The sequence below is a fragment of the Vombatus ursinus genome, unplaced genomic scaffold, assembly GCF_900497805.2.
Source record: "Vombatus ursinus unplaced genomic scaffold, bare-nosed wombat genome assembly UNPS02014838.1, whole genome shotgun sequence".
In the NCBI taxonomy this organism is placed as follows: domain Eukaryota; kingdom Metazoa; phylum Chordata; class Mammalia; order Diprotodontia; family Vombatidae; genus Vombatus; species Vombatus ursinus.
The window spans coordinates 712,961-722,557 of NW_020954616.1; the positions used below are offsets into that span (position 1 = coordinate 712,961).

Here is a 9,597-nt window from a genome sequence, read left to right on the forward strand (position 1 = left end):
TCCCTGCATTTGTGCATGGCTGGACCCTCACTGGCCAGTGCCCTGTCACTTCTGATAGATTTTGTACTTATTTGTAGGTATGATCGTTTCTCCAGACAGGCTATAAACTCTTTAAGTGTAGGCTCTATTTCAGTTTTGTTTTCATAACCCTTAGCATGTAGCAAAGTAGGAACTTAATAATGGTTGTTTGTTGAGTAATAGTGGATAGAAGTCTTACCTTGGAAGTAAGATCTGGGTAATTATTCTCCTTCTGACACGTACTGTGTGCAATGTGAGTAAATTACCTAACTCTCAACGGTAGACAATTCTCTGAAACTCTTAAGTTACAGAGGAATTGAGGATGTGCGTTAGTGAAGAGAGTTCAGCACATAAGTGAAATCACAGCTCCAAGCCAAAAAATTCAGTTCAATTCAATAAACATTTAATAAACACATACTATGTGCAAGGTAGCACTTTAGAACTTCAAAGGCAAATGAACAAACAAAAACACTTAAACCCAACTAGTCCCTTCAATCAAGAAGCTTAAATTGTGGTAAGGGGGAAGCTATTAAGTACAGGTGAGGGGCGATGAAGAGGTGATGAGGGCCTGAATTGTGTCAGTGGAGAAGGGGATGCATATAAAAGAAGAGTCCAATAGGCCCAATTTCTTAAAATGCTTTTTGACAAATTTAGCAAGTATCGAACATAAAATATGTTGATAGGCTAAGGAACTGAGTGGTAAGTGGGATAGCCTATTGTTATTAATTTCAACTGATGAGAGGATGGATCCTAGTGTAAAATTTGAAGGTACTTAATAAATTAGGAAGTGAGGAGAGGCAGGAGAAAGATTTGGCTTCAAATAATATGTAGGATTCCCAAGTACTCATTTTTTTTTGGTCTATACGATTATGGGTTAATTCGTAGGCTCAATTCAACAACCATTTATTAAAAATGAAAGCCACCTATGTACAAAGATTAAATTACACATTTGTGTAACGCTTTTAAGAACCACAAGATGCTTTCCTTACAACAACATCGTAGGCCAAGTAATGCAAGCAGTAGCAACCACACTTTATGGATGAGGTTAAATGACATTCAGTCACACAGTTAGCAGATGGGAGATGTCTTAGCTGACTCCAAATTCAATATTCATTCCATTGTGGAAAATACAAAAATAATTCCTGTCAAAGAGTTTGCAACATCTGAAGGAACAAAACCTGTACAAAATAGCTAATACGAGACAACGGAATGTGTCGAGGGAAGGTACAAAGCTTTTATAACGTGAGGAGATAATTTTCAGCTGGGGCTTGGGGAAGCCTTCTTGGAGAGCAATACCCGAATTGGGCTTTGGAGAGATTTCTACAGGAGGAGACTTGCGGCAGGGGATGCACGAGGGCGGGGGCGGGTAGGCGAGACAGCCCAGTTTGGCAGGAGCAGGAGGGATGTCAACAGGAAGAGAAAAATGAGGTCATCTGTCTCTTTAAAAATGGCGGTGCCCGGCGTGCCTCTCTTCCCATTGGTTGCGCAAGGCCGAAGGACCGCGGGTAGGAAGCGGGGGAGCACGTGGTAGGAAGACGGGAGCCCAGCCTTCTACGGCAAGTCGAAGGTAGCAAGATGGCCGCAGCGGAGGAAGAGAGCGCATCCGGCACGGACCCGGAGATGGACGAGCTTTTGGAAAGTAAGGGCCAGACTGGGGACGCCCAGAGGCCAAAGGGTCCGGGGCGCCGGGCGTGGAGGGTGGCGGAAAGCCAGACGCTGGCGCTGGGCGGGGGCCGTCTTTCTCCTCAGGGTCCTCCCCGCTCCGGTCAGGGGTCTGCCGCGAGGAGGGGCTGCCAACCCGGCGTGAGGGTGACGAAGTTCCTCGGCAAGTGGAGCTTCCTGTTAGGGTCGGACAGGTGCGCTGGGCAGCCGCGGCAGCCTCCGGAGGCCCCGGGACCTGGCCACAGTCACCCCACACACACTCTGCGCTTTTCGGCGGGTCAAGCCAAGTACTTTTCCCCTCAGCTCCTCAGGCCAGCTTCCAGCCTTGTCGTCGTCCTGTCTGCTGGCCTCTTGCCGAATGAGTTGAGAAGCCAAGACCCCGGGGGACTCTGGTTCTGGTGTCCCTCCATCCTCATCGTCATGGTGGGGGGGGGGGGGTTGCCTTTAGCGCTGGTAGGGTCATAGATTTTTAAACCGGAGGAGATTGAAAAGAGATCCTCTAACCAAAACTCAGTTTACAGATGAGGAAACTAAGTCAGAGGCAAGTGACTTAACTTTAGTTAAGCTAGAACTGGAACAAAGGGACTCTAAATCCATGCCTTTTTCCCTCCACTGGGAAGTGCTCAGCCAGGCCGTCTGTGCCCTGTGTTGGTCCTGGGCCATCTGCTTTACCCTCCCACCCCTTGGCAAGCATGAAGTAGTGCAATGCACATTCTAGGGCAGAAGTAAACTCTGCTATGACTGCTGGGCGCAGAGATGTGGGCAAAATGAAAGATAAGGGGTGCTAAGCTGATGAAATTGTCTGCACGTAATTTACTGCAAAAATAAGGGTCCCCCTGAGACTTTAGAAAGATATTTGGTATAAGTTAATTTGGCAAATTACAGGTGAGTGGCCCCTCTGTCTACAATCCAAAGGGACAGGGTTTGCATAAAGACTGGGGAAGTGGTTGGGGGGCGGTGGATGTGGGGTGACTCCTCTTTCTCCTTTGGTTCCTGCATTTTAGCCAAAGTTATTTATTTAGGAAATTTAGGATGAAAATGATAGTATACTGTTCCTATGAGTTATCTGTGAAGTTTAGAAAAAAGCTTGGCTATAGCCTTGGGCACAGGTGCTAAAGGTACTTTCTGAGCAGTGTATACTCCCACTCCCTCTCCTCCTCTCTTAGTGATCTTCCATTGTGTCCCTCTTTGAAGTAGGCTCTCCTATCCCCTGGGTGTTGAATTCTGAAGATCCCTTGGTTTCTATTTAGTTGGGTGGTAAAAGAGAAAAGGGAGGAGGAAATTAAGGAAGAAAGGAAAAATCAGGTAGGTAATCTTAATGACCTTTGCCGTAGTGCCTTCCTGTAGAATTACCCAGCAGACTTTTCCCAAGCTTTACCCTTCCCTCAAACCCCTCCTCCGTTCTCCTTCCCCCATACATATATATCTCTTGTTTCTAAAGGTGCACTTGATGATTTCGATAAAGCCAAACCCTCCCCAGCATCCCCTCCTATCACCACGGCACCTGATGCTTCAGGGTCCCAGAAGAGATCGCCTGCAGACACAGCTAAAGTACAAAATCTACCCACTAGGGGAGGGTGTGGGATGGTTGACTACCTCTTAACAAAAGTTGGACTGAGCCTCTGTGGGCCGAAGGCGAGGGGAGGAGGGACTTGGCATTTGGATTGGTCTAAGCCCTTTTGAAATGGATTGGGGGAGGAAGAAAGGGGAAAGGAAAGAAAGCTAAGATAGATTAAAGTTCCTAGTACTGAAAACATTTTAAATTAAATCACATGAGACCACTAGTAGCACCATGTAGTAGTCAGGTGTGTGTGTGTTTGTTTTTTTGCTGTCGTGCTCTAGAGAAGTAAGAACTTGTGACTAGAGGAACTCGAGTTCAGCTGCCTCTCAATTCTGAAGTTAGACATTTAGAAGCCTAGGAAAATGCTAACTTGAGTCTCCTACTCTATTGTCTATTTAAGGATGCCCTCTTTGCCTCCCAAGAGTTCTTCCAAGAATTGTTTGACAGTGAGCTAGCATGCCAAGCCACTGCAGAGTTTGAGAAGGCTATGAAGGAGCTGGCTGAGGAGGAGCCCCACCTGGTAGAACAGTTCCAGAAGCTCTCCGAGGCAGCAGGGAGAGTGGGTGAGCAGTGGGGAGCCCTTGAAGATGTGGTCTTATCTAGCCTTCTCAAATGGGGACTTGTATCAAAATGTTCAGCAGTGTCAGAGTGCTTTCTTCTCAGGCAGATTGTGGTAGGAGGGAATAAGATTTCTGCTCAGTGAAGTAAGAGAAAAGAGGGATAAAGAAGAATAGGAAAAAGGGTGTGGGGAGTCCATATTTTTAAAACAAGAAAGTTATCTTCAATTAAATATGAAAGATGGTTTGATTTAGCCTTTGTACATTTATAACCATCCAAATTGCCCCTGGCAGGATTATGTTCTTAAGGTTGAAGGGGCTAGGGAGTTCACTAGTGTCTTCCAAACCTCTCTTCTAAACCCCTATGTGTCTACATGCATGTGTCTATACGGCACCAGTGACTTGAAACACAAAGATCGTACTCCCCAGTGACTCTTGCCCTTTCATTTTCCCAGGCAGTGATACAACATCCCAACAAGAGTTTGCTTCCTGCCTGAAGGAAACGCTCAGTGGACTAGCAAAGAATGCCACTGACCTTCAGGTGAGGCCATATGGGAAGGTTATGAAGGAACTCCATCCCTTAGAGCCTTAGACTAAGAGCATCCTGTTACACTAGAATTTCTTACTCCAGGGGAAAATAAACACCTATGTTTTTATCTGAAATCTGTATACTCTGTGATTAGTAGCAAATTACATTCCCGCTTCAAACCTTGGAGAGTTATTTCGTGATGCTGTTTATCTCTATTCACTTTTCTTCTGTCCTTTCCAGAACTCTGGCATGTCTGAAGAGGAGCTGACCAAGGCCATGGAGGGGCTGGGCATAGAAGAAGGGGAAGGAGAAGGCAATATACTCCCCATTATGCAGAGCATTATGCAGAACCTATTATCTAAGGATGTACTATATCCATCACTAAAAGAAATCACAGAAAAAGTTAGTGAGTCTCTGATACCTACCCTTCCCTTTCCTAGGTTTATCTCTGCTTCCTTGGCATCATGACTTAAGTGGCCTGATCCAACCCAATATAGATGGTAGTGGCTGGTGTTCATACTTCCTTTGACTCTTCTCCCTTGTCATAATCTACTGCCCTGAAGAAGTGCTATAGGAGCTATTGGGCCAACGGTGCATGTGGCTGGAAGAGATACCAGATTGGTACAAGAATGATTATTCTCTAAGCAGCCCCTTCTCTTTTCATCTAACTCCAAGTGTCTTCTATGTTCTCAAGCACTGCTTGAAGTGTTGATCGATACAAAAGAAAATTTCCAACCACAAAGTGCTTATAGTTTCTTTAAGATGATGTATATTTAGGGAAAAATGAAATGACACAATGTAGAGTTAGATGCCTAGAAGTGGTATAAACAGTGAATGCTGGGTAATTTGAAATCTGATTCATTGCTGCTCTTCACACCATGTCCCTTGCCCACCTGCCTCATCTTTTGACACAACTCCCAGCCACTTTCCCACCTCTTTTCCTTTTCTGCAGTACCCAGAGTGGTTGCAGAGTCACCGTGAAGCACTGTCCCCAGAACAATTTGAGAAATATCAGGAACAGCACAATGTAATGGGCAAGATTTGTGAACAGTTTGAAAAAGAGACGGCTGCAGACAGCGAGGCCACACAGAAGGCCCGCTTTGAGATGGTGCTAGATCTCATGCAGCAGGTGAGAACCTATTTTGCATCTCCTGTCATTCCTTTTGCTTTTAAGAGCTCCAGTCATGAAGGACAGAAGAGGTTGGGCAGCTTTCCCCTGTGCCTGAGGTACTCCTATTGAGGCATTGCCAGGTGGTATTAATGAAGGACACCAAAGCCTGTCTCTCCACTAGTAATGATTTATCCACATGTATGTGCTATACATATGATAGTTTACAAGTGAGGAAGAGTGAAGGTGAGATACTTTGGAAAGGCATGAGGGACATGAATAGGTGGCAGCTCTGATTCCCCTCTTGGGACTGAGGTATTTGGATTTTCTCAGTTCCCTTATTCATTCTATAACCACTTAGTAAGTGTCTGCCAAGTGTCAGGCACTGGGATATTTTGTTCAGCATTATTTTACCAATTCCTTATCTTTCAGCTTCAGGATTTGGGCCATCCCCCAAAGGAGCTTGCAGGGGAAACAGTAAGTATCTTTTTCCTCTTCTAGGTGGCCATTAGAACCCCAACTTCCAGAATTCTGCCTAAGCAGGGAACTCAAAACAATGAGGGGGTTGTTAATCACAGTGGTGGCAAAAGGTTGTAGGTTTGCCTTGGGGAATGAAACGTGGGGAGTCCTGATGTACAATGTGGAAAACTTCTGAACCTTGTTCCCTCAACCTTTATTTCTAGCCCCCTGGCTTCAACTTTGACCTTGACACCTTGAATCTGTCGGGCCCTGCAAGTGCCAGTGGAGAGCAGTGTCTGATCATGTGAAATTCTTCACCCTTCCTTTCTCATTCCCAGCCATGAGTGAACACCTTAAGTCAGCAGAGCCATTGGGGGGCTGGGAAGGGTGGTGATACTGTGAAGAAATTGCCTGCCTGTCCCATTTGTCTTCTGTCCCCATTCCACTTCCTCCCCCAGCTCTTACTCCAAGGCTACTCCATACCAGCACAGGTCCCTCTGTGGGACCTTTTATTCAAATTGCTGTCATGAAGTCTTTTACCCCATCCCCTGTTCTCTGCTGCTAGCGAAGGTACCTATCTCTCCCTGCTTAAGGTCTTGATGGACCGTGTTCCCTTGCCCCTCTTCCCCTACCTACCATAATATTGAGTGTATACCTCCACTGATGCTTCCTCCTCTGACTCCCAGGGTCTATGTGCCTTGTTCCCTATTCCCTTTTGAGTCCGGGTGCTGTGGCAGCTCTGAGCATGGGGCTAGGGGAAATCCTGGCTCTGAACACTCATCCTTTGGGTATCTGATCCCTCAGGGCAGAAACTTTGGTCAGAGTAGGAACTGGAGAAGGGACACTTTGCATATCCTGGTGAGAATAGGGTCTTTTCTGGTCTTTGCCAACCACGTGTCCTTTCCCCTAGGTGTACATATACTGTTGCATCCTCTGAGGAAAGGAGGTGTGAGCTCTTGAGTTCTATTCTCCTAAATTAATAAGATGCTTCTGTTCCTGGTCCAATCTGAGAAGCCAAATGTTATCTTGAATGTTCCACAGTGCTACTGTTTCTTGTGTACCACCCCCTTTTTCTCATTCAGCTATGATCCCCTAGCAAATATATATACAAAATTGGAAGGGAGAGAGGGTTCTCTCCCTGTTTTGGGGGCACTTTTGAGACTTCGATCCCCTCAAAATTCTAAACCTTGATTCATGGCAGGTGCTTGGGAGAGGGCTGGTAGCCTGTCCTCCCCCAACCCTTCCGAGTCCCCTATGCCTTGGTTGATGTCCAGTAAACATCCTGAGCTAGGCTGATGGGAGTGTGGCCCCTTTCTTGGGTGGCATAAGCTCCTACAGACTAAGGGTAGAGCAGGGTAAATTCCTTATGAAAGCTGGGTTCTGAAACCACCTGCTCAGAGGTGTTTGGCAATGCTCTTCCTCCTTGCCCAGGTCAAGCTAAAATATCTGCCCATTTCTTAAAGATTTCAGCAAAAGGTTCTGAGGTTTCTAATTTTTCACTGACATCATTCTGCTTAATATTTCAAATTTATTATTGAATGTTAAATCTCTTCTCTTAGCTGCCCTTTCTTCTCCCCAGCCCTAGATCTGAGAGCCATTGATACTATGGGGCCTTGTTTACCTTACAACCTAAGCACTACACTCGGACCAACCCCCCCTGAATTAAGTATTAAAACAGCTAACATTAAGATGAATTTGGTCTTGGTTTAAAGTCAAATATAGTTCACTTCAGTAAATTAGGGGGTAGGATGGAGAAGACATAACTTAAGTGTTGTATTTAGTTCTAAGCACCCCTCTTAGGATGTTGATAAGTTGGCTCAGGTTTGAGGGAAGATGATGCTAAGGGGGCTTAAAATCACATCATTCAAAGGTTAGTAGCTGAGGGTGGTAGTGGAAGAAAATGGCTTTGCAAGCTAAAGCCTTCCCTCCCTCCATCTCCTGTCTGCTTTCCTAGTGCTAGCTACCACTATCAAGAAACTTGAGGGAGCTGTGCCCATTTTTGTTCCTAAACCCCCACCCCCAAGACTGTTGATTTGTATTAGGAGGAAGGGACTCATGTAGCTCACTGTACAGAAAGCTGTGGCAAACCTGTCTAGTTATTGCCTCTGTAGAGCTTTCTTCCCTAATAAAACATTGCCTGCAGTACATCTCTACTGGGGGTGGGGGGGTGTGCACTAGAAATACTACTGGGGTTAAGACTCACGAGACCTGGGTTTGAATCCTACCTCTCCTACTTGTGACCTTGGGCAGGTCATTTAATTTCTGGGACTCAGTTTCTTGATCTGAGGGGGAGGAGTTGCTCATTAGTCTCCAAAGTTTCTTCTAGCCGTCAATGACTGAGCATATAGAGTAAAGGCATTAAATAAATGCTTGCTAAATCAACTCTAGCTTCAATATTCTGCTACAAAAAAACCTATTCTGTGTTCAGTGCCATGTTTATTACCTACTGTGTAAAGGATATTTTTTTCCTAAACTTAACCTCAAACTTTAGGGGGTTAGACAAGTCAATTTTATAGATACTGACAATTTTTTAGTCTGGTTTTTGTTTAGAAAGGTTTTTAGTCTGCTCTCATTTAGTTGCCTTTCTAGTCCCTTAGTCATTTTAGCTGCTCTTCTCTGGAGCAATCTAATTACACCCTTTTTCTAAGGGTCCCAAGAAGTTTACTGTGTACTAGGCGAATCCCAACCAAGAGTTTTTGTTTTCCCAGGCTGAACCACACACCTTTGTAACCCAATTGTAGTTAAATATATAGGTTAGGGGATAGGACAGAGGGAGGCTTGCTTATGGCACTAGAAGGAAGTGGTGAAAAAAAAATCGCTATTTACTCTGAGAAGCTTATACACATGTATTAATATCTGAAGAAAAAAAAAGTCCTAAGGAATGAAGGGCAGGAAAAAGGAAAGTCAAATAGTTTGAGGTGCACCCTAGATCTTGGCAGCCTCCTGTAAGAAGAATGTTAGGAGTGCTAGAGATCAAAATGGGCTGATGCTGGGGAGGAAGATTAAAAAACTACAAAGGGTTTGAGTTAGTTTTTTAAGGGTATATTGGGAAAACTTGATCAAAGATCGAACGAATAGCTTTCAAACCCCTTTCTTGCTTCTCTTTTCTCTGCCAAGCAGAATGTTCTTTGGACCTGAAAGGGCAGGAACAAATGTGGCTAAGGCACTGATATAATAAATACGGAGCTAGTAACAAATTACTTAGCTACCTTTTGTGATTTTAGCTGTCTTTGGTTATTTCAACTCGCCTGACCCAGGTTGACTTCAAGTGATTGCTCATCAACTGTCTGATCATTCTTAAGAGCATGGACAATGGGGGGCAGTGCTGTAGGATTAGAAAAGGGCAAATTGCCTGATTTCCCGCAAGGCAAGACCAAGAAAGTTACAGGCCAATAAGCTTGATTTTAATTCCTAGCAGAGTTCTACGATGTATTAAAGGGATAGTGAATGAACCTCCCGAAAAGGTGACTGATCGCACACAGCTAATATGACTTCATCAAGATCATATCACGCCAGATTTTTAATCTTTTCAATTTGCTTACAAAACTGGTAGATAAGGAAAACGTTGTGGATAATGGCTTACCTTGACTTCAGTGAAGTCTTTGAAAAAGTCTCTCCTGCTTTTCTTATGGAATGAATTTTGGGAAAGACAACAGTACAATTAGGTGGATCTAAGCTAGTTAAGTGGCAGTCTATCTCAAAG

At 44.8% G+C, this 9,597-nt stretch overlaps 1 protein-coding gene across 1 annotated transcript; it reads left to right on the forward strand.

The window, feature by feature from the left end:
- The first annotated feature begins 1,550 nt into the window (after positions 1-1,550).
- Positions 1,551-9,117, forward strand: PEX19 (peroxisomal biogenesis factor 19). Its single transcript, XM_027840053.1, has 8 exons — positions 1,551-1,657; positions 3,122-3,231; positions 3,642-3,804; positions 4,254-4,339; positions 4,568-4,729; positions 5,280-5,456; positions 5,868-5,912; positions 6,119-9,117. Exons 1-8 carry the CDS (start codon positions 1,594-1,596, stop codon positions 6,200-6,202), a joined length of 891 nt encoding a protein of 296 aa, XP_027695854.1. The 5' UTR covers positions 1,551-1,593; the 3' UTR covers positions 6,203-9,117.
- The last annotated feature ends 480 nt before the right edge of the window (positions 9,118-9,597 follow it).